The 26054-nt window shown below is 32.4% G+C and overlaps 1 protein-coding gene and 2 pseudogenes across 1 annotated transcript; all 3 read right to left on the bottom strand.

Annotated features, from left to right (window-relative positions):
* Positions 1-12944: 12944 nt before the first annotated feature.
* Positions 12945-17927, bottom strand: LOC11439176 (S-type anion channel SLAH2). Its single transcript, XM_003619199.4, has 6 exons — positions 17761-17927; positions 16674-16821; positions 15695-16183; positions 14824-15594; positions 14490-14521; positions 12945-14380 (listed from the first exon to the last, which is right to left on the bottom strand). The coding sequence occupies exons 2-6, from the start codon at positions 16809-16811 to the stop codon at positions 13996-13998; spliced, it is 1815 nt and encodes a 604-aa protein (XP_003619247.3). The 5' UTR covers positions 16812-16821; positions 17761-17927; the 3' UTR covers positions 12945-13995.
* Positions 14630-14808, bottom strand: LOC112418021 (uncharacterized; annotated as a pseudogene).
* A 5675-nt stretch (positions 17928-23602) lies between the features above and the next one.
* LOC112416153 (uncharacterized) lies at positions 23603-23786 on the bottom strand (annotated as a pseudogene).
* Positions 23787-26054: the final 2268 nt, after the last annotated feature.

Here is a 26054-nt window from a genome sequence, read left to right as displayed (position 1 = left end):
GTTACCTAGAGTTCAAAATCTCCCAAATTTCTTCCATGAATTGATGTCAATGTTCTTCCCCAATTCAAAAAATTTAAGACCCTAATTTTTTTGATTCAATTCAAAATTCAAAAACCAGTGGTCATTGTTGAAGATTCGGTGTTCAGAAATGAAGGGCGGTGGGCGTATGGGCAAAAACAACTACAACAGTCGGTGTTCATCTTCAAGCTCTATGTACAATGATGAGGTGAGAGAGCTTCAATGTTGGTGTCATAGAATTTGTGTTGTAAGAAAAGCCAACACTATCAATAACCCAAGAAAGCCTTTCTATGTCTGCCCTCTGCCAAAGGTTTGTTTAACAAAGGTTATGTGATGTGTGAATGGTTTGTTTAAATAGTACTTATTTTGTCTTTTGATTGTATATGATGATGGTGAAAATTGTAAATTTTTTGTGTGAGTTGATGAAGCTGAAGAACTAGGTTATTTTAAAAACAATGGTGCTGGTCATAGAAGAAATGCAAGGTTGATGGAGAAGCCAAATGATAGGGGTAGAGAAGAGGTTTGGAGGGCAAGGTTGATTGTGTAGGAAGTCAGCTTAGGTTGATTACGATATTGATAGAAGTATTTTGTTTGATTGAGTTGTTTAAAATGCTATTCTATTGTGCCAAGTTCATGTAATGTTGTAATGTTGTAATGTTGTAATGAAAAGAGGTGGTCAATGAATGAATCAAACCCTTATGTCAAAAAGTTTCAATCAAATTGGTCCTTGAATTATATGCATATCGATCCTCAAATTAGTAAAAATACCATCAAACAGGTCCTTGAAGAAATGGTGCTGGTCATAGAAGAAATGCAAGGTTGATGGAGAAGCCAAATGATAGGGGCAGAGAAGAGGTTTGGAGGGCAAGGTTGATTGTGTAGGAAGTCAGCTTAGGTTGATTACGATATTGATAGAAGTATTTTGTTTGATTGAGTTGTTTAAAATGCTATTCTATTGTGCCAAGTTCATGTAATGTTGTAATGTTGTAATGAAAAGAGGTGGTCAATGAATGAATCAAACCCTTATGTCAAAAAGTTTCAATCAAATTGGTCCTTGAATTATATGCATATCGATCCTCAAATTAGTAAAAATACCATCAAACAGGTCCTTGAATTTTCACAACAGATATCACTGTGATCCTTGGTGCATACATTTGCCGAACAAAGTAAAAAGTAAAAGACAAACACTTTGATTATAAAAAGACAGACATTTGCATACCATCAGGAGTCATATATTTGATGTTCATAAGTCATTACATAGCCAAACAAATATCATTACATAGCCATCAAGTCATCAAATCATTTGATGTTCTTAAGTGATTACAAATCCAAAAAAGCATACACTAAACAACTCCAAAAAGCATAATTCAAACAAACATCAATGCTTTGGAAATCCTAGAGTTGGGATAAACTCCATGTATTGGGGTTGAGTAGAAGCGGATGACCCGTAATTTGAATTTGGAACTCTAATAACTCTAGGAGCGGTTGGTTTTTGTGGAGCAGGATCCCTCAGTGATGTTTGTTTATGCATGTCATTTAAAATCACAGGTCCTCTCATGCCATATCTCCTTGTACTCATTCTCTGGAAATAAATCAATCATATCAGTCCTTAAATTATAACAAAATCCATCAAATTAGTCCTCAAATTATGCCAGTAAGTCTCAAATCGATCCTTATGTAATAGCGAGGTATAATTGGAACACAGGAAAAATTACACTGAAAAGTTAAATCTCGAATTTTTACCATTTCCATCAAATTAGTCCTTGTACACGTGGCTGCCTTGTTGACACGTGTACATGACAACACAACATGCAAGAGGACACGTCATCACCACTACCGGAGCTTTTGGACGGAGGGACCATTTTGGTGGCCGTCTGTAAAATTCAGGGAGTTAATAGATATTTCATAAAATTCAGTGACGAATTTGACCGATTTTTTAAAATTCAAGGACGAATTTGAGGTATTAGTAGAAAAAAATAAAAAAATAGGAGTGGTACCTAATAACCGTGAGCCTATGAATGCAAAAAGATCGAGAAAAAAAATTATAAAATAGGAGTGGTACCTAATAACCTAAATTGACATAAAAGAGTGACCTAGTAATTTTTGCCTAAATTTTTAATGCCCATCATAAAATTTGGCACCCATATATCTGAAAAGGGAGTCTATGAATGAAAAAGATTGAGAAAAAAAAATCATAATATTTTGCCTAATTTACTAATAAACTACATTGACATAAAGGAGTAACCTAGCTATTTTTGCCTAAATTTTTAATGCCCTTCATAAACTTTGGGACCAATAAATTGCAAAGGCAGTTCATGAATGAAAAAAAATGAGAAAAATAATAAAGTATTAAATTTAAGGGGTTAATAAATTTCATCAAACATTATTTTTCTAAAATAATGGTTTTATCATAGACGAATTGTTCAAAAGAATATGTGTGTTGATTTGCAGATGAAACAATCTTTGATAATTCTTTACATACATTCAATCGAACTCTAGATTATTAGGGTTTCTTTCCCACGAAAATAAGAGGCTTAACAATTAACACATAACACCTAATTTTTTTTAGAAAAAAGCATAAATAGGAATAAGAAAAAGGAAACAAGTAAGAAAATAAAAGTTGTTTACAAGACAAAAGAATAGGTAACAAATATTCTCAACTCTCACCAAACCAAGAAAGGCAGACGAGAAATAAATCGAATTTGAAAGAAAAAAAATGAAAAGATTTAATTTAGTGATAATAAGCTCTTAGTTGGTCTTTTTCAATATTGAGTGTGTTAAAAGGAAACAAAAGTGAACAAGTTGGCTCAAGCTTTTGTCAAAAAAAAGTTGGCTTAAGCAAAAATGTCTAAGCTTTTGTTAAACTTTTTGATCTCTTAAATATCATATATGTTGTGATTTTAATTCACACCTATATTTCTACCTCATAAATAGTATTTTTAGCACACAAATGGCGATTTATTGCTCAATTATAAATTTGAAAAGAACATGCCACTTTTATAACTAAAAATAACCATTTTTGGATAAAAATTATGGGTTGAGATCAAAATTGTGAAATTATGGTATCATTCAAAAAGAGAGAATAAGGCATTTTTGGAGTAGAAAGTGTATAAGGCATCACATTTATTTTGATTATCAACATGTTGATGCATTTGATTGGAGAGAAACATTATTTTATTTAACGGATAGGTCGTTACGAAGGTGATTGATAGTATCAAAAGATTATCACGAGTAGTTTATTAACATCCAATAGAGACAAAAAGCTCACTTTTTCTGATTGGTTTCATAGTCCATTATCATGTATTTAAATAATGTAACCATATCTCTATATAATGAGTTTATTTTGAATACCTCTTATAATCTAATTAATAAGTTTGCTTAGAAAAAAAGAGTTTTTTTTTTTTTTCTTTTCAATATGTCTACAAAAATATAAGTTGACAACCAACATTTTATTCGAGTGAAACTCGACTCAAATCATTTAGATAACTATCTGACACTAGTCTTGTTGACAAAAAAATTGGAATGGAATGGGAAATCTCGATAAAATTGACTAGTCAGGGTTTTTGAAGTAGATTAATCATTGTCAAAGTCGGGGGGATATTCCACACCTTACAACAACTTCAGGAAAAAAAAATCTAAGTGTTGTATGCTAGATAGACGAAGAGCATTAGCCATCGAAAACTCATGTATACAAATAGTTGAGTCAGGATTTGAACCACATTCACAACATCTATTCTAACAATTTCGCCATTTTTGCCGCTAAATTTGGGACAAAGTGTGTATTAGTATAAACACACTACTCAACATATTTTCCTAATTAATTGAAATTCATACATATCCAATTAAATTATTTCAGCCCATATAAATTTAGACTGTGTTGTCTTTGTTGTTAACCAAATTTATTAGGTGATTGAAATGTTATCTAAATTTGAAAGTACAACACTTTTATTACAACAACAAAAAGAAAAGTACAACACCAACTATGAAAGTCAAAGGATTAGTATGGTTCCTTTTCTGTATGTATCCCTATCATGACAACCAAGATTAAGCTGCAATTTTTGTTTAATTGGAACACAAAGGTTTTTCATATTTCACAAAAAAAAAAAAATTCTCTCATTCAACGATGACAAATAGATTTCACTTGTTTAGTACAACAGTTGTCACCAACCACATTTTTCAAACCAAATTGAAAATGAAAACTTCCCAAATTCATAATATATATATTGGGAGAATATAAAAAAAATGGAAACGTAAGGTACTTTTCCTTTCTTGTAGCCGTGGAAATATATATTTGTAATGTGTTATAGTCAACTGAAGATGGTGATGTTGTTGTTTTAGATTATGATAACTCTTGATAAATCACAATCAAGAAGATGATGGTTGGGACAAAATGAATAGTAAATAAAACAAAAAAAATTCATCAAAAGATTAAAACACAACAAAATTTCTAATAAAAAAACACATTGTCACAGAATTGCGCTTAAATGGCATACAACTACGATGACATTTGATATGCTGGGGTGTGGATAAAGATAGAATAAGCCGGTTCAACTTTGTGAGGTCTAAATCTACTCGTGTTTATAAGTGGGTGCAGTTTTCACTTTATAAACCGATTTGTAAGTATGAGTTTGACCTAATATAAAAATATAATGGTTCGAAATAAGCTTAACCCTAATCCATTAAAGGATTCAATCACCGCCAATAAAGCACGGACACTCTTTGGGTAAAACGTGTCCTGATGTCGGACACGTGTTGTGTCTGATACCGACACGACATTGATACATATAATTACAAGGAATTAGGTGATTTTCTCAACTTATATTAGCGGTGTCGACATGTTAGTATCTGTGTCGTGTTCGATGTCCGTGTCCATATCTTTACTTTATAGATCGATGTAAAAGAGACTATGAAATTGCACACAACACACCTTAGTAAGTCCAGTGATCTATTGAGGGCCATACAATTGCAATCAGACTTTGATCCACGAATCACATAGGATAACACTCAATAGATTCCTTCCTGAAACCCTACTAGATTTCCCATGATTACCACATAAATCAATGCCAACAAAGCACTTTCAACACCAAAAAATGAAACAGCACAAGTGGTGCTACAACAAAATCAACTAGTTATCCTTGAATTGGGTTGTACAACTTGGACAATAAAATGGTCTTTTAAGAATTTTAATGATGTATATTTCTATGGTACATAAGCAATAAACACAAACACTATATAGTATAGTACATCCTTTTTGCCCCCTAACTTTTATGAAGTTGCGATTTTAGCTCCTTAAAAAAATCTACAAAACCATCATTTAAATTTTGCAACTGTAGCAGTTTTGGCCCCCTCAAAGCCAAATTTTGGTAAAAAATAAATAAAAAAAATACGTGGCACCTCACTTAGGGTGCCACGTCAGCGTAGACCGAGTCAAAATTGGCATTGGGGACGAAAACTGCCATATATGTAAAACTTTGTGGACGGTTTAATAATTTTTTTCTTAGGAGACCAAAATTGCAACTTTGGAAGAGTTAAGAGGTTAAAACTCTTATTAAGCCTTAAAAAAAAATAGTATAGTACATAGCCACAAGGAATAAAGTATTTTTGGTATTTTTCTCAAACAGTTTACTTGTGCGGTTTCCCTTGCATGATGGACGTGGATGAGTTGATCCCACTCACACATTTCTTTCACTGCTTTTGAAGGAAAATGACGAAAAATATTCCATTCTTTCTCTTTTACTTATATGCAAACAAAATCAAGTTGTTTGTTAAACTCTTCATTAATTTGTAGGACAATTGTTAATTGTTAATAAATAACGTAGCAAATTGTTATTTTCAAATGCGAGTATTTTTCAAGTATAAATGAATTAAATGTTGAATATAAAAATGAAAGGGTATGACTATATATCTCGGAATCGGAGTCGCAAAATTTTAGGAGTATACATTAGACAACTTTCAATAGTAATTTTTTTGTCAAAAAAAACTTTCAATAGTCATTTGGCTTTTGGCATAATTCCTTAAAAAAAAAGTCATTTGAAATAATTAACGAGTCAATAACCAATGGGATAGTTTCAATATGATTTCAGGAAGTTTTTTTAGCTGGGTCTAGCATTATCCAATAAGAAATTAGGGATAGCAAAGCGGGTCGGCTCGCCCTGCATAAGTCTGCTTAAAACAGGATGAGACGGGCCGAGTCAAATTAGATGGCCGAGTCCAAAATCTCCCCCTATCCCGTTTAGTGGTGGACATACGAGTTGGCAGGCCGGCCCGCCAAACAGAAAACTTCTTTTTTTAAAGAAAAAACAACAACATTTTTTAATGCATTTTTTTACAACTTAATTATAACAAAACACTATTTTTTTCTCAAAAAAAAAAAACTATTTAGATTTTATCATAAAAACAAATATAAAAACATAAACATCAAATAAATTTATGGTAAAAATAAGATAATTAACCAATTATCGAACTGTTTTTAAAAAAAAAAAATCAAATTTCGAACTTAACATCATACTTAATCGCAAAATAAAGAAAAGGCGTCAACATAAAACAAATTCGCAACATAAACAAATCCTAAAATAAGTCCAACAACCAATATAAATCAAAAGGATGAAATCATTCTAAAAAAAGAAAGAAAAACAAGTTAAGTTGGCCGACCAGCCCCCACAAAAAACAGCATGCTAAACCGGCGGTCCTATCCGATGTGGGGCCATCACCTATAAACACATTGTTAGACCATCATCTATCTGATATGGGATTCTTAATAGATTTTGTTTACTCGATAGGCAACATTATGAACCCCTCACTTGATCAATATTGTTCAATTGAAACATGATCATACGGTCAATTTGGTAGAGCCAACAAGAAATGTGCTTGATCATTACTAGGAAAAGCAAAATTAGGGAGGGAAATTTGTGACGGAAAACAAAAAAATCACAAATTCCTTAATCGCAAAATTTAGTGACAGAATTAGAGAGCGATTTTATGTTTTCCCTCACTAATTTTTGTTTTTTTTAGTAATGGATATAGAGCTACCATTATCAAGTTGGCAACATGAAGAACCTGAATAATTAGTCAAAGACGTGGTTCAAATTATATGACACCAACCAAAGCTGGAACTAGCAATTTATGTGCCCCCACTTGCAGCTAAAATGGTGTGACATTTTTTTGTAAGAAAACGGTGTGACATGAAATTTGACATATAATTAATGGCCTACAGTATTGTTTTAACACGCCTCTTTATCTTTGTCTGTTTATATGAGAACAATATGCGTGACTATGATACCCTACATATGCTATGTATCTATATATTTCTGCGAATCTTCATGACGAATATATTTTGTCTTGCTATATATCTAAGTTTCTACGAATGTTCTAGGAGAATATATGACCAGTACAGGCCAATAGTGGTTGCACATGTTGATTAATCTTTATGATGTACGGATAATAAATATCTCAAACAAATCTTTATTTTTTTGTTTAGATGAATTAATTAATATTATTTGATCTAAAGTATTTATGTTTGGTGTATATAAAAGGTTATAAGAGTTGGCCTATTTGTTTAAATTGCAAAAAAATTGTGATAAAGGTATAAATATCAAAAGAAAAGAGGTACACAATGGGAATTTTAAAATATTAGTAACTTTAGAAAACTTGAGGTACCAATATGCAAATTTTGAAAGAGAAAAAATGTAGATCAATATGAAAAATTTTAAGAAAGTTTTTTTAAAGGGACATGTATTGTGTAAAATTTGTAACATGTTTGACGAATTTACATAATATGAAAAAAAATCAAAATGACAAAATTTAAGATTCAAATTTTGAAACATATATAGAGATCGATATGCATAGTTGGGAAAATTTGAAAAACAATTTGGAATTTTTTTAAATTAAAAAATTAATGAAGCGATAAGTATTATTAATAATAATGATTTTATTGATGATGTTCTCTTATTTTGTGTAGCTAATACACATAGGTACAAGTGGTTATTGATACATTCAATGAGTTTTGATCTTCTTTAGGTTTGAAAGTCAATGTGATCAAATCGAAAGCAATGTGTTCGAAGAGAGTTCTGGAGAGGACTAAAAGAGATATTTAGGGTATCTCAGTTGATCCGTTTGGCCATTATTTGGGTTTTCCTTTAGTTCTTGGTAGAGTCATGAGTTTTCTTAGCGAAATCAGTCACAACCTCCATACCAGTATATCATATGCAAATTAATCCTCTCCCTAAAGAATTGTTTGATGGTATTGATAAGATTACTAAAAGCTTCATTTGTGGAGGAAATGGAGTAACAAGAAAGTGGAACATGGATAAATGGTGTGCTATTAGAGATGCTAATAACACTAATTTAGCCTTACTTGGAAAATTTGAAGGGTTAGCTATTAGAGATGCTAATAACACTAATTTAGCCTTACTTGAAAAATTGGTGTGGATTTTGTTACATGATAAGAACAAACTATAGGTGCGCTTGTTGAGTGCAAATAGATTAAGCATGGATCTTTATGGAGCAGCAAAGCAATGGAAGCCCTTCTTTAGTTTGGAGAAGTATATTGGATTCAACTACAATCTTATAAAAGGTTTTAGTTACGCATTAGTGAACGAAGTTCTTCATTTTGGTTTTATGATTGGACTAGGATGGGGAGATTGTGCCAAGAGGTTGATTTTGTCAACATCTTATATACTCATCTAACGCTTAGGGAGGTTAGCTCAAATGGGTTTTGGAACTGTAATTCTTTATTGACTAATGTACCTTCTAAAATTGTTGAGTTTGTTGACCGACACCCTCCTCATGTTACTTATAATGAAGAGTGACATGTTATGTGTATATGGAATTACTATAAGATAAGGCTTATATACCTATAAATCTGGCTATGATTGGTTGTTAGCTCGCAATAGAACTTGAAACACATTAGATGATTGGAACTGGGTTTGGAGAATTAAAGTGCGTGAGAAAATCCGACACTTTGTTTGGCTTTGCCTCCACAAAGCGCTCCCTATCAACAATATTTGAAGAAGGTGCAATCTCACGGCTAGTGCTCCATGTGGTAGTTTCTTTCTAACTAATGAAGATGTCTTGCATTGCTTAAGGGATTGTCACTTTGCACGAGAGATTTGGAAAGCTATTCCTATAAGGTATACTCGACACTTCTTCTCAACATTGAAGACACAATATTGGATTAAGGAAGGTCTTCAATCTCAATCTCCTCAAGTCTTACTATCCACTTTGCGGTGGGTATGGAGATGGCAAATTCATAGAATCCTAGGTGACAACCAATGGAAGAAGTATAATATACTTAGATACATTCATACATTGCATTAGAATATAGATCATCATCTGCTTGACAAAGGAACAAATAATAAGATTAGAAAGGAGGTGCGATGGCCACCTCCACAACAAGGTCTTGTGAAATCGAATGTTGATGGAAGTTGCAACTTAGAAGGAGTGATTGGTAGAGGTGGTCTTATTTGGGATGAGAAAGGTACCTGGCTTATTGGTTTTTTCTCCAATGATGGTGGTGATGTGCTATTTGCTGAGGTTTTTGCAATTTATCATGGTATCACTCTTCTACTTCAACATGAACATTCAAGAGCAATTATAGAATCAGATAGCCTTGAGGCTATTCGGTTGCTGACTCGAAGAAATAAGTTAGAGTTTTAAGCATATAATTCATTACTGCTAAGGATGACAAGTTTGATCGACCATCCCCAGAATTGGTCCTGCATCATATATTTCGAGAAGCTAATCTTAGTGTTGATTGGTTTGTAAAATATGAGAATTCTTCCGTCATGGTGTCACTACATGGTCATCTTCGCCATCTGGCCTCTTAGATCAGGTATGTGGGAACGCCTAGACACTTAGCGTGTCTTTTATGTTATTTTTCATTTGTTTGTTTTAATTCACACAAAAAAAAAAATACAATGACGTTACTGATCATTTATAACTATAATAATAGTCATATCACTAAATACATTTAGATTATAGAGTCAAATTTACTGAACTTATCCCTCTTGAGCTTCAATTTAAAAATTTATAATTGAATTTGATATAAACAAATATCTTAACTCATCGGCCAGATAGAATGACATAAACTACAAAACTCTATTTTAAATTTTTAAACATTATCGCATGTTTATCTTTTTGAAAGAAAACATTATCACATCACATGTTTATTTATGATTACAAATAAAAACCTCGATAAATATCATATGAAATGTAATGGACTAATGGTGGTGGATGTTACTCGAAGTCCATCATTATTTTTTATTTTTATTTAAATAGACAACTTTAGAAAATACCTAATAAAAACCTAACTGAAACGACGTTGAGCCACAAAAGTTAGGTTCTTGCTTTCCATTGATCAAGAAATGAAAAAGGTTTCTTGCTTTCTAAAATTCGATCTAACGATGTCAGCAATTTGCATTGTTATATCATCAGACAATTGTCAATGTACAAGAAGTACATGTCCAAATTATCCAACCTCTCAAGAAGTACATGTCCAAGTGTTTTTATTTATTAAATTTTTTTAAAAAAATCTTATCAAATATTTTATTTCTCTTACCTTCAACAAAAATATAACAATAGTGTACATGAACACCCACTCAAGTCCAAAACAAGTAAAACCCTTGCTTTTGTGCTAAACAATTAGCAACATAATGAAGGCCACTTGGCTAGAGTTTCTTTTTATCGAGTTTATGAACATCCACACATGGTCCACTCAATTCTTTAATTGAGTTTTTTCTTCCACCTTTAGAAAAAATAAATTTCAAAAATAAATAGAAGAAACAAAATATTAAAATGAACAAAAAGTGGAGAATAAATGTAAATGTTGAAGGATATAAGACTATTTATAGTCATAAATCGTTCATAGATTGTAATTACAGTCAAATAATACTTTTTTGAGCATGTAAACCGACCAAAAAAGTATTAAACACATAACAAACTGTCCATACCTTGTCTGTAATGCCACAATCGATTCTGAGTTAGTTCATATTATATAATCTGAATTATTCACATAGCTTTTCAGATTATATAATTCGAATCAACTCAAACTTTATAAAAATTTGATGTTTGGAGGGTTTAGCAAGGTTCACAACACGATAAATTGTATTTCAACAACGTACATTAATAATAAAAATTTCACCAACAGAATAAAACAACATAATAAATCACACAAAAAAGATCATAGATTGTCCAAACTTAAATATTCATTTGGTATATCCATGCTAGCCTTAAATTCTTCATAAGTCTTGAGCTGAATAAATATTTTTCAAATTTCTTCTACAGATCTGACCAATGAAGCGTCAAAATTGGTCAGTCCTTTCATACTATGTTGATCAAATATTGAGAACATGGTTTTGAAATCGTCGTCGTTCTTGAGCTTTATCTCGGTGAACTAGACACTTCCATTTACAATGATCGATATGGACGACAATAGTCAACACTGTCCACCCTCCTTCTGTCTTTGTGGTTGAGTCGGAGGCCGATTTGGTCCAATTGATCCTTCAACTGAGACACTGTGACATCAACCCGAACCTTGAAAAGATTGAGGTTCCCCCCTTTTTAGTAAATTGCTTCTAAGTTGGTGTTCGGATCTACTAGATAAGTGTTCATGGTTCTTTGTTGTATTTTGCAATAGTTGAACGAAGCACACCAATTTATAGAAATTTTTATAGAAATTCATGGTTCTTTTTGATGTCATTTTGCTCTTGGCCTATCAAAAAAAAATTGTGACTAATATGATCGATGACCCCATTTAAATTAGGCTTAATTATAATTTTAACCCCAAAATTTCTCAATTGTGTGATTTTGACCTCCCAATTTTTTTTTTTACGATTTTGATCCCTCAAATTTATCCTCTTTCTAATTTCATAGCTCCCACTAGAATTTTGCGCATAGTTGACAATTTTAATAATTGTTGCAGCTTTGAAGAAACACAAGAATTTCTTCTGAATCAAACCTTCATTCTATTTAGGGTTTAAATAAGGTGTGTTAACATGTCCAGTTACCATTCAATTTGACTTTATTTATTTATTTTTATTTTAAATTATCAATATTGAATGTGGCCAAGTGACAAGGATGCCATGTTATTAAATTTCCAACTCAACGCAAAATTGAAGTGTGGGTTACAAAATCAAGGGGTAAATTTGGGGGGCCAAAATCGGACAAAAAATTTAGGAGGGTCAAAATTGCACAATAATGAAACTTTTGGGGTCAAATATACGATTAAGCCTTTAAATTATTCCTAAAAAAATATGATATTAATTTATTTTTTTCTGAAATGTGTAGGTACGTAATACTAGGAAATTTCAGTCTCTACTAGCATTATTAACATTGATGGATGTGCAGTTTGCAACCCACCCATGGCAGCTTGTGGGGGATACTTTCATAATGGATTCAAGGGCAACTTTTGTTAAGAAATCAACTCTCAAGTTGTAGTTTTTGGTAATTTCAAATGTGAATATTGCTCCTTGGACGGTCTGAAACAATTAGATCAACTGAATGCTTCTTACCAAAACAATTATCTTTATATTTTAGAGATAGATTTACTTAACAAACTATTGTTTTTGTTAGTATTTAAAGGTTAAATATGCTTCTGGATTTTATATAAATATATCAATTTTTGTTTTAATCTCTCTAAAAAATTTCTTTGTTCGGCAGTTAACTATTGTCCTGTAGGTGTTTGTGAGCAATTATTATAGGTGCCTAAAGAACAATCCACTTATAGTATTTGCCCCTGGAAATTTTTAGTCACCCACCATTTGCTCTCAGACACTCTAAACTGACGAAAATACCCTTAACGACGGTTAATTATTATTAGCTACCAGCAATAGTTAGCTCCAGGAACGATAGCTAACTAGTGTTGTGAGCAACAGGAGTTAATTATCATTTCTGGAGATAAATGCGGTCTGCAATATTTGAATGCACAACCATGACACGAAACGACATGTTTGTCGGAAACATCATTTAACAAGAAGTACACCAATTTATCGTTTATAATCAACAAGTAAAGTGTCATATCATATATAGTGAAATTGCTTCTTCATTTTCATCCTCTTTAAATTCTTATGTTCATCATCTTCACTATCAAGAGGAATGGAAATCACTTCATTTGATTCTCTCTTGGGTGGTTGATCTCCTCTTTCAATATCCATAATTTCTCAAAACCAAGATTGTCTATCCAAAAAAGTATATTCATATCACTGCTTCCTCTTTCTTGTGCAGTTTTCACTTTGTGCATGATGGAGGTATTCGACACCCGTCTTTCAAAAATACGTGAACAAAATGTTCTCATATTAAGCCAAGACATATAAGGTAGGTATTTGTGTTTAGTGGTGGCTGTCCTCTAACCGGGATTTTTTTTCTTCAGAAATACCGATTTCATGTTTTGCCAACTCAACCACAACTTTATTGTTGAAAGTTGCAATAATGTACCACTTCTGTATTGGTGCAAATCCATTATTTTTTCAATGATACGAATCATTCAAGATATATTGAAAATGTTTCTCACTTCCAATACTGGCATATAATCACTCTCACGATTAGTTAACTCTTTAATGAGTTCATCACCCACACTAACATGCACAGCTACAACTCGCAATCCACACTAACATGTACAGCTACAACTTGAAACTCGCAATCCACACTAACATGTACAGCTACAACTCGCAATCCACAATTACCATCACCTAAAACATCCACATTTTTTTCAATGTATGGACACATGAACAAAGGCATCCAATCAACATGAGGAATGTATAGCATTAGAACCATAGTAGGCTTTGGAACTGGAGTAGGCCTTGGAACCGGAGTAGGCGATGGATTACCAATACAAACGCTTTTAGGAAATGACAATTTTTTTTCTAATATTAGACCATCCGGAAATTGTGACATTTTACCAATACCAATGCAAAAGTACTATCAAAAACATCGATGTCACAGCCTAGATCCTCGCAAACCCTTATTTAAAACCTTGCAATCGAATTATTTTGGCAAATTATGATCAGTGTCGTTTGAGGACGGTTGTGGCGTAGAATCATCCAAACTACTTTCATCAGTGTTCACAAACTTCAAGTAATTTTCAATCTCTTTGGAGTCTTGGCTTCCATATCTAAACAACCAGTGTTTATGTGGCTTTCTCTTTCTATCACTTATGGCAATAGCAATGTCATTAGGGAAGAGGTCTCTGAAGACAAATGCATGCAATATTGTTGATAGAAGAAGTGCTATAACTGTGAATGTTGAGATTAGAGCCAATGCAATACACAATGATTTTGTGACAATATTTGGTACTTGATTTGAGTATCTTATTGTTGCAATTGCTGCACCAGTCATTGGAAAAGTATAGGCCCACCATGCAAGAGAAAATCTGTAAAATTAACATAAAAAGTTAATTTATGAAAGAAAATTCAATAGTATAGAGAAATTAATTAAACAATATAAGTAATGAGAGATAGGGGTAATTTAATGTAACTTACTTAAATCCTCTGAAGAAATTGATCCTGACAGCCTGTAGATGCATATAAAATTAGTGAGTACATTTCATAAATAATGAAAATTGTTAGATTATACTATACTGGTGTTTTATTCAATGATAATCAATTATGCATTTTTTTTAGTGGGGCGCGCGAGGTAAATGCAACAGTGCATCGCAAAGGCGACACTTGAGAGACCCAATAGCAAGCTATTGTGGTGGACTCTCCACCTCAAAAAATAAATTTAATATCGTGTGAACAATTGGCCCATATATCAGATATTAAACTGAAAATTAATTATGATTATTTCAAATAAAATTGTGACAATAAAACTTACCAATGAGAAATAAAGGAACAATGCAATGAAATAAGCAATCCTTGATCCATAATCAAATGAACCTTGTATCTTAGCCCAAGCCATTGAAGCAACACTAGGAGCTGCAACAAACAGAAAGAACACTGGATGTAGCTCTTTAGGTAGGGTTGCATTAGTTGGAAGTCTTTGATAAAGTGTCACAAATAACACAGTGTAATGAGCAAGTCCAACAGCAAAGAAGAAAATAGGTCCTTCAATTAGTCCCATCGATGCACCAAGTAACGCTCCAACAAAGTTTCCAACAACTGATAAATGATTCGAAGGGTTCGCCACCTTCGAAAGCCGCCTTTGTCCACCGGACATCCATTGTCCATAAATCTTTAGCTCGAGAAATAATATTGGTGCCATAAGAATGTACCATAGAGATTGATGTAGGTTTTTGGTAACGGATGGAGGCACACCAAGTGCTAAAAACAAGAGAGCTATCCATGGTGCGAAGAAGAAGTTAACACGGATCGGATGGTAGTATTCCCGACGAACTGCTTCGAAGTAGAAAAGGAGTTTGAGAATATAGACTGCGAAAATGGTAGCTATAAGTACCGCGGAGATGTACCATAAGATTAGGTTTATTTTGGGAGTTATGTGAAGGAATTCAGTGGTAGGTGATGTGGCTAGGGTTTTCCAAAGAATTGCTTGGCTGCTAACTCCGAGGCATATACCGAATGATGAAACGGGGAACCGGAGAAGAAACGGCCATTGTTTGTCATGAGGTAGCATTATCTCTTCTGATGACTGTTGTAAGAGGAAAAACAAAATATGTTATAATCTTCAATGAGTAAAAGCATAAAATCTTGAATATGAGTTTGTTGATGAATGTAACCAAATCACTTACCTTAAGAGTTTCTAATTCTGGACCTTCCAATGCATCAAAATACCTATCAACAGGTAAAGCCCTATCAAAGCTTCTTGTAGCGTTGTTACCATCTTGTGCATTTCCAATCGGTTCTTTTCCACGTAGAATCGATAATTGTCTCTCGAGTCCACCACCAGACCATGTTTTGAACGAGTCAAATCTCTTATCTCTAAACATCTTTATTCCAGGTTGATTATGATTACGATTAGCCTTTCTAGTTTGAGAACCATCTTGTTGGAAAGCAACTCCTTTTGGCATTGGTTGAGACTTAAATTTTGATTGTCTTGGAGGCTCAGACATTGCAATTCCTGATGCTAAATCATCTCTGATAATAACATTTTCGCCACTAAAGGAAACATTCTTGTTATTGTTGTTGTTTAGTGATTGAAGTTGAGTTTCTTTATAACAAAGTGGCATGCTAACAGAAATTGAAGGCTTTCTTTGATGATTGTATGTTTCTTCACTTTCCTATTGAAAATACATGAAAAAAAAGTTAGATTTTAGTTATGTCACAAGGTCTTGTTTGGATAAAGACCTTAATTAAGCGCTTACATATAAGTGCTTATATATAAGATAATTCTATAACAAAAGATAAAATAAAGTTAATTTATTTTCATATACGCTATAAGTTGGTTTCATAAGCTATTTTTAAGAGGCTACTGAAAAAAGAAGAAATTAATTTATGAACATGTCATAAGCTGTTTATATAAATTGCGTCAAACAGTCTCACAAGTGCTTATGTCAGGAAATAAGTCAAAATAAGCAATCGAAAGATACCATATTTCTATAAAGAGAAAGTAAGGTCAAACAAATTTTATGCAAGATATAAGCTGTTCTCATAAGTTATCCCAAATATTTTATGATAATAAGATGTATGGACATGTCATAAGTTCTAAAATGATATAGGCATTTTAAATTTTATTAGAAGCAATAAAAATGACTTAAAAAGGAGTCTTACTTTGGAAATTGGGCTGGGAAATTCAGAATCAAATTCATCAAAATCTTCAAGTTCATTTGATGATATATACTTTATTAGTGATGGAGTTTCTGGTGGAGAAGCTTGTTCTATGATTTCAAGAGTTATGTGATTTTCCATGCTGCTAAACCTGAAAAATATAGAAACAAAAAGTTGTGTTACAATAGAATCAATTCAAAGAATCACATAGTACAAACAAAAACTAACCACTAAAATTTTCTTAAAAGTACAATTTTTTTATAGTAATCTTGTACATATGAAATTGTTAAATAGAGTTAGATCTGATCCTAAAAACTAGCTCAAAGGATATGGATACTCAGACATATTTATACACTCAATGTAAGACAAATAACAAACTACAAACAACTTTAAAACCAACTACAACAAGAATCACATTCATCAACTTTCTTCAAAAAAATCTTTTTTCTTTTGATAGAAACAAACAATGTCTTGTGTTTAAGCATGCACACCCATTCTAAGAAAATCTAAAAGGCATAAATTATGAATCATAATTAACATTTCATTAGTCAAAATCATAATTAACATTTGATTAAAGATTCATGTTAGCTATAGCTAACTAACACAAGAAAGTACTCATGTAGGTAGTTCGATTGATGAGCCGGCACCAGAAGGGTTTAAGAAAGGGGAAAACTAATCTAAAACAAAACAAAAACCTGGAAAAGTTTTTTCCTCTAACTCTCCCCAGAAGGAGAAAAAATTACTTCCAAAATGTGAAATTCCAGTTCTTAAAATCAACTCCAGGAAAATTTATAATATTTATTAATTTGGTTATTGTCATAAATGCAATATAACATAGCTAGCTATCAATATATCATTTCTTATGGTCATGAATTCACATGAAGGTATGAAGGGCCCATCATCATTTAAGAAATGAAAATCAAATCAATCATATCAACCTTTGAATTAAAGAAATCAACAAAGCAACATTTTATTATATACAAAACCTATTTGCCGACTTCATCATAGGATTAACATAACTATATGCACATTTTAATGTGAAGAAAATTAACATAAAATAAAATAAAATAAAAAGGAAAAGAAAACAAACCTTGAATTTTTGTTTTGACTTCCAGAGGAGACCGGTTGTAGAACTCAGGTCTCTCTCTGGATGCAGCTGATGTTGGTATGATAATCAAAAAGAGAGAATTTAAATGTGAAATTAAGGTTTTGAAGAGGAAAATGAGAATGAAAACGTGTTAAGGTTTTGGAGTCATAAAAATAGTGAAACGACTATTTATAGTGTAAGCTGCATGTGGTAGGCTGGCCAGGTGTACATATCATTGAATAAACCAATTTTAGTTATTAATCATGCTATGCTGGCTGTTAATTTTTTTTTTTCACTAATTGAACCATAATAAAAAAAAATGGGTTAATGGGCCGAAACTCTAAATTATGGGAAGACATTGACATTGACACTGACACTCCCTCGTCATTGATCGTTCAACAAGCACATAATTCTCTTCATGAATGACACTGTTTACAAAGAGCAAGGCAGCCCAACCAGAATCTACATCCGGATGAGCTATGAGTTAAACCTCCTCCATCCCGGTTAAAATGCAATGTAGATTGTGCGCTCTTCATCAACAATACCATCGCAGGGCTTGGCATCTGCTTTCGAGATTCTTCAGGGGTGTTGCGTTATGGATTATCTAAGTATTCTTTATATACTTCTTCCCCTTCAGAAGTCGAGGCTCTAAGCCTTCTTGAAGATATAATCTCTAGATGTTATGGATTATCTGATTGCAAGTTAGTTGTTGATGCTATTATCTCCACCTCTACTCCTCTTAATGAGTTTGGAGATATAATCTCTAGATGTAAGACCTTATTAGCATCCCACGATAATTATTCTGTGATTTATGCAAGGAGACAAGCAAATAAGGTAGCTCATTACATCGCTAGAGCTTCCTTATCTCATTTTTGTCCCTACCTTTTTTTATGATGTTCGTGGTTACTTCTATCCACTTATTATATATTAATGAAATGAATTAATCTTTCCTTTGCTAAAAAAAAAACTTGTATTTACATAATTAGTGAATTTATGTTTATTTATGTTTTTTAAAAAACGTTTTTCCCTTGTCCTCAAAATAAGGCTTCCTTTTGAAAAACGTGTTTATTTTAATTAATCTTTTTGAGGGGATTAATTAAAAAATTATCAAAAATGAGAAAAACAAAATAATTAAACGAGCAATAAAAGCCAACGTGTTGGATCAAATTAAATGAATTAGTCTCCTATAAGGTGACAAACCAAATTTCAAATCCTGAATAATAGATGTACAATTTAGTGTCAGACAATGTCTTGAATAAATTTATCTTCATTTAAAATGGATCTCTTTTCAATCTTAACCCTCCAATTCAAAAAGGAAACCTTGATAATTGTAATTCGGCTTATGAATAAAGTTGTTCAAGAATTGTTGATGTCAAAAAATTATATTTTTATTTTACGTAATTTATTTGACTGCAAAAAAATAATTAGGTCAATAAGACCAAAACAAATGCTCTCAAAAAAAAGACCAAAACAAATGTTAGGTCAGTTTTGTATTCTAACAATTTTTTTTTTTAGGGAAGCAATAAAATATTTATGTCACCTGTATTTATATAATTTTATTTGTGTTTTTAAGGAATGTTCTTCCACTGTCTTTAAAAGCAAGCTTCCTTTTGAGAACGTGGTCATTTTAATTAAAAAGTTTATCAAAAAATGAGGAAACAAACAAAAAGAGTACAGGTCATTGCAAATATTGAGTCCAATAAGCCAAATCATAATAAGATATTGAGATGACAGATAAGAAGCTGTTAACTTCAAAATGACTTTACAATATTATTCAATGACTTATGTATTTTTCTGACTGCACAGTTGTGTTTGACAAAATAGAAAAAATAAAATAAATGTATTTATAAGTAGGTAGTACTAATCTAAATTAACATACAGAGTAACCTAATAATTTTTGCCTAAATTTTTTAATGTCCATTAAATTTGGCACCCATAAATCTGATAAGGGATTATATGAATGAAATTAAAAAGATTTGAGGAAAAATCATAAATAGTGCTATTCCAATTTTTTTTATGGAAATTGATATAAAGGAATAACCTACTAACTTGCCTAATAACGTCTCCGTGAGTTTAGCTCAGTTGGTAGACACAATGGTAGACACATTGTTTCGAACCTCGAATACCCCACTTCTTCATATTTAATTGTGTGAGTTCTAACTGCTAAACTACTAAAAAATAAAAACTTGCCTAATAACTTTGCCAAAATTATTTTATGCCCGTCATAAAATTTAGCCCCTATAATTCTGAAAAGGGAGTATATGTCTATGAATGAAAAAGATTGAGGAAAAACCGTAAATAGTAGTACTAATCTAATCTAAGTTGACAAAAAGGAGCTAATAACCTAATATTTTTTCGGGTTAATGGTGTTTTACCCCTGTAAAATATTTTTTTTGATTTACCCCCTGTAATTTTTTTTTTTTTTGGAATACCCCCTAATAGGTCATAAAAAAACGACTTTATTTTTATTTTTTTGCATAATTTTTTCGTTTTTTTATGACCTATTAGGGGGGTATTCCAAAAAAAAAATATTTTATAGGGGGTAAATCAAAAAAAATATTTTACAGGGAGAAAAACAAAAAATGACCTATATTACAAGGGGGTAAAACACCATTAACCCTATTTTTTTCCCTAAATTTTTAATGTTCATAAAATATGGCACATACAAATATGAAAAGAGAGTCCATGAATGAAGAATATTGAGGAAACCCCATAAATATGAATAAGAAAAATGGAAACAAATGAGAAAGTAAAAAAGTATTACAAGTCAAAAGAAGTAGGTGATAAATATTCTCACACATAGCCACTGCCACTCCCCACAAGTCAAAGATCTAATTTCTTTTTAAAACCTAGCACAGTTGGTATTGATATTGTTAATTTGAATATCTGTTATGTGTTCCGAGTTCAAACACGGTTCAAAGTTCAAGTTCAGGATCTTCCACGTTATATGTGTGTTTCTGAACAAAAGATTTCAAAAAGAAAATGTTCAAAGTTTCAAAGTTTGTGTAAAAGAGTCGTCTACATGTTTAGTATTTGACGATGTTGTCTCAAATAAGACCATCACCGTTAAAAACTTATTGAAATGAAAATATAAAATGTTTTGAATACATATTTCTTTAAGGTACTTGGGTTCATCCAAATGGAAGGTCTATGAGTAGGATTGATTAGGTACTCATCTCGAAAGGTGGTTTCGTATTGTACTAGGCATGTCACCTCAACACCATGGGAGCATCCTAGGTTGGATGGTGTATTATTTGCGAGATTATCCGGAGGACAAAATGAGGCTTTGGTAAGGTCGTTCACTCTAATGGAAATTGAAGCAATTGTGATGGCGAGCGATGGGAATAAAAGTTCGGGACCGGATGGTTTTAATTTTCCTTTTATTAAGGAGTTTTGGTATTTGTTGAAGAACGAGATGCGGATTTTGTTTGATCAATTTCATGCAAACGAGGTGGTGCCAAAAAGTTTATTGGCTTACTTTGTGACTTTAATTCCGAAGGTGTCTTCCCAAACGACAGTAAAGGAGTTAAGACCTATTTCTCTCGAAGGAAGTTTGTATAAACTTCCTTCCATGGTGCTTTCTAGACGATTGGCAGAGGGGATGACTTATATTATATCTACATCGCAGACGTCTTTCCTTAGAGGTCGTAATTTGATGGATGGTGTTTTGATTGAAAATGAAATAGTTGACTATGCGAAAAAGTTTAAGTTTCAATGCCTAATTCTTAAAGTGGATTTTGAGAAGGCGTATGATTCGGTGGATTGGAGGTTTTTAGAATATATGATGTGTAGATTTGGCTTTTGTGCTAAGTAGGTGTCTTGGATGAAGACGTGTGTTTTTGGAGGTGGTATGTCGATTCTTGTGAATGGGAGTCCGACGGAAGAGGTCAATATCCAAAGAGGGTTCAAAAGGGCTACCATTTAGCTCCATTCATTTTTCTCTTGGTGGCGGAAGGTTTTAGTTGTTTGATGAGGAATGCCTTGAGTCTTAATCTGATTGAAGGATTCCGGTTCAAGAGATATGAGTTGGTTTTTTCGCATATGGAAAGCAACCGTGGCAAATTTGTAGACGTTAAAAGCATTGTTGAGAGGTTTCGAGATGACATCAGGTTTAAAAGTTAACTTCTCAAAGAGTTGTTTGATTGCGTTAAATGTGCCTTCAGAGTTCATGTATATGGCTCGTAATTTCCTTAAGTGGTCCAAGGTGTGTCAACCGAAGGCTAAGGGTGGATTGGGAGTGAGGGATGTTAGGCGGGAAAACTTGAGTCTTTTGGTCAAGTGGTAGTGGCGTTTGATTCAAGGGGAAAACTTGTTTTAGCTAGAATTCCTTAGGGAGAAATATGACGGTAATGTGGGAATGTTGCTTGAGGGTGGTGGTAAGTTGTGCCCTTGGTATGCTTCTAAGTGGTGGAAAGACTTGGTGAGTTTGGAGGGGACGGTTGGGCTCAGTTGGTTCAATTCCAAGGTTGTTAGAAGGGTGGGTAATGGGATGAAAACGAGTTTTTGGAATGATATTTGGAGAGGGGTTGTTCCATTACGAACCAAGTATCCGCGATTATATGCAATTTCAAACCAGAAAGATCTTTCTATATCGGAGATGATGGAGGTGAACGATTTAATTAGGAGCCTCTTGGGTGTGGTCTTGGAGACGTAACTTCTTGGTTTGGGAAGGCCAATTGTTTGCCAACTTGTTACAAGATTTTGGATGGTTTTAGGCCGACTCAAAACAAGGATAGGTGGTGGTGGAGGTTGGAGGAAAATGGTGTTTATTCTGTGAACTCTATGTATAAGAAGTTAGAGGAGGATGTTTTAGTGGATGATAACCTCAGTGGCTTAGAAAGGAGGGTTTTCGTCAATATTTGGAAAAGCAGGGCTCCATTAAAAGTGGTGGCCTTTTCTTGGAAGCTTATGTATGATAGAATCCCGAGTCAGATAAATCTATGTGTGAGGAATGTCCTTCCGTTGGGGGCTACGACCTCTTATGTCCTTTGTAATGTTTCGGAAGAGTCATCAAATCATATCTTCCTCCATTGTGAGGTGGTAAAGGTCGGTTTGGCACAAATTAATGAGGTGGTTAGATTTTAATTTTATGGTTCCGCCGAATCTTTTTATCCGTTGGGAATGTTGGAGTGATAAGGGATCTATTAAGAGGATTCTGAAGGGTTATCAGTTGATTTGGCATGCGGCGGTGTGGACCATTTGAAAAGCGCGAAACAACCTCATCTATAATAATGAGGTGTGTGGGGTGGATTCGATAATAGAGGACGTTATTGTTCTATCGTAATATGTGTAAAAACATAAGTTGAGAACCAATATTTGATTCGAGTGGAACTCATTAAAGATGGATAGTCAAATTCTTGAAAAGAGATTAATCATTAGCAAACTTCGAAGCTCTTTCATAGATATCAGTATCATTATCAACAATCGGTACTCTACAAGTAGATTAAAATTCAAATAGATCTAGTTATTGATTTAAATCTTTGTTGACTAATTATCCTTGTCTGAATTATTCTTCCAATTGAGTTTTGTTTGTTTGTATTGTTTTGTTGGGGGGTTTGATCCTCTTGTTGTTAAGAACTTTTGTATCTTTTTATTCCATCTTAAGCACATTTTGTGTTTGACTTTTTATTATATTTTGGCTTCCTAAAAAAAGTTATGTGAACCAATATAAATTTAGAGCGTGCTGTGTTTTCGTTTGGTGATTGAAATGGTAGCTAAGCTATTAGAACGGTTTCATTTTCCGCATCTAGTCTCCATCATGACAACGAAGATTACGCTGCAATTTTTGTTTAATTGGAAGAATACGATAGTTTTCATATTTTAATAGATTTATCAATCTTTTTTTGTGGGATGCATCTGACTCATGCAATAGTGCAACGCATGAGCGACATATGAGAAAGTCCAGTAGTAAGCTACTGAGGTGACTTCTCCCCCTCAAAAAAGTAATTTAATATCGTGTGATCCGTTGGACCACATATCAGATATTAAACTGATAAGAACATATATTATCAATCTTATATAGACGAGATCACAATAACTATTAGAAATTCATGCATGTTGGTGAAGAAATCAGAGTTCAGACATCAATCTCAATATTTGATCTAACAATTTTGATATTTTTAACAGCTAAGTTAGTACTCGTGGATGATAAAATTATTTTTTCTTCTTAATTATTCAATGATGACTATATAGAAGACACATGTTTATCAAACAGTTGTCACAAACCACATTTTTCAAACCAAATTGAAAATGAAAACTTCCCAAATTCATAATATATATAAATGGAAACGTAAGGTACTTTTCCTTTCTGATAGACTTGAAAATATATATTTGTAATGTGTTATATTCAACCAACGATGGTGATGCTGTTGTTTAAGATTATGATAACTCTTGATAAATCACAATCAAGAAGACGATGGTTGAGACAAATGAATAATAAATAAAACACAACAAAACTTATATTAATACATTAAAAAATACAATATTTGACTAACTATGGATTGATTTAAGAGGTAATTTTTTTTTTTATCTCCTTAAATATTGTTAAAATGATACAAATTTCTAGAATATTTGATATATTAGACTACGGTTTAATGTATGTGAATTTTTTTGCTAACTTTTAAAAAAAAACACAAAACTACACACTTCTACTTCTCATTTTAATTTAAGTTGTTTGCTTTTAAAAATAAAAGTGAAATACTAAAAACTAAATTATTTTCAATTATTAGTTAAATAAAATAAAAATTTATCAAAATGTAAATTATTTTAAAAGTGAAATCCTTGCATGACTCACGTGGATGAGTGCATCTCATTCAGTCATTTCTTTCATTGCTTTGGAAGGACAATGACACAAAATATTCCATTCCTTCTGTTTTACTTTCTTTCCTCCATTCAAAAAAAAATACTTTTTCTGTCCTTTCTTTACAAACTAAATCAAGGTGACACCCACCGTAGCTTTAATTATATTCGTAGCTTTTGTTTTTTTTTTATACTTAATGGGTGTTTGGAACAACGTTAACTTTCAATTTCTCGCGTTTCAATGCTCTTCTGCCGTGATTTTTGTGAAGTTAAACATTGAAGTTTTAGACTTAACGTGCGTTTCTTTCTTTTTTCACCGCTAAAACAAAAAAACTACTTAACTTATGCAGCTAGGTTCACTTTTACTAAATTTAGGATGGTTGGTTGTAATTTTGATTTGATTTTACTCAAGTCTCGGCCGAACACTAGATTATCAGATCCTTTCTCTTGAGAAGATGAAAGTTAAGCCAAAAAAAAATAAAAATTCTACACATAAAATTAGGCCTTGATTTAAAAAAATATGTAATAAGACAATATTATGCACTTCTCACTTAATCTTACCCTCTCAATTAATATATTCATATTATATCTATGATCAAACATGACCATATGGTCAATTTGGTAGAGGCAACAAACGTACCTACTAGAACATGGCAAGTTGGAAACATGAAGAACCTGAATAATAAGTCAAAGACGTGGTGCAAATTATATGGCACCAAAGCTGGCAGTGACAATTTATGTGCCCCCACTTTACATATAAAATAATGTGTGACATGAAATTTGACATAAATTTAGTAACCAATGATAGGCTAAAATTTGCAGTTCTATCACGCCACTTTATATATGTTTGTTTATATGAGAACAATATGCGTGACTATGATACCCTACAAATGCTTTGTATCTTCATGAAAAATATATTTTGTCTTGCTATATATCTAAGTTTCTGAGAATGTTCTAGGAGAATATTTTAATTTTTGGTTACAATGTTCAAGGAGAATATATGCCTACAAGTTGTCGCATGACATAAACAAAAATCAAGATAACTTATGTACAAATGTAATCTAAACAATTTTTTTTTTATATTAATTTATTAAGTTTTCAATCTTAATGTTTTTTGTTTGGTATAAATGATAGTTTATTTAGAGTTAGGTCATGTCTATAAATTTTAATTTTTTTAAGTAAAGAGTATATAAATATCAAAATAAAAGAGGTAAAAAAATGGGAACTTTAAAAATAAGGGTCAAATTTTAAATTGGGGCAAAGTTGAAATTTTTTAAAGGTTTAGGGACCAATATGTGAAATTTGAAAAATTGTTGACCTATTGTGCAGATTTTGAAACATAAAGAGAGACCAATCTACAAACTTGAAAAAATTATAGAAATCAACTTGTAAATTTAATTTCATTTGGTAATGAAATATCTTACGAAATTCCGGTAGAATGATCACATAAACAACAAAGCTCTATCTAAAAAAAATAAATAACATTATTTTTTGTTCAA

The sequence above is a fragment of the Medicago truncatula genome, chromosome 6 (genome assembly GCF_003473485.1).
Source record: "Medicago truncatula cultivar Jemalong A17 chromosome 6, MtrunA17r5.0-ANR, whole genome shotgun sequence".
Lineage (NCBI taxonomy): Eukaryota > Viridiplantae > Streptophyta > Magnoliopsida > Fabales > Fabaceae > Medicago > Medicago truncatula.
Note: the sequence above shows the minus strand (reverse complement) of the source record. Positions and strands in the feature narration are given on the sequence as shown.

Bases quoted from the DNA above. Each gene is read 5' to 3' on its own strand.
- LOC11439176 (XM_003619199.4), bottom strand. From the start codon at position 16,811: ATGGAAAATCACATAACTCTTGAAATCATAGAACAAGCTTCTCCACCA. The intron at 16,184-16,673 runs GTAAGACTCCTT...TATTTTCAATAG, and splicing joins TTCCCAGCCCAATTTCCAAA to GAAAGTGAAGAAACATACAA. The intron at 14,522-14,823 runs GTAAGTTTTATT...ATGCATCTACAG, and splicing joins TGTTCCTTTATTTCTCATTG to GCTGTCAGGATCAATTTCTT.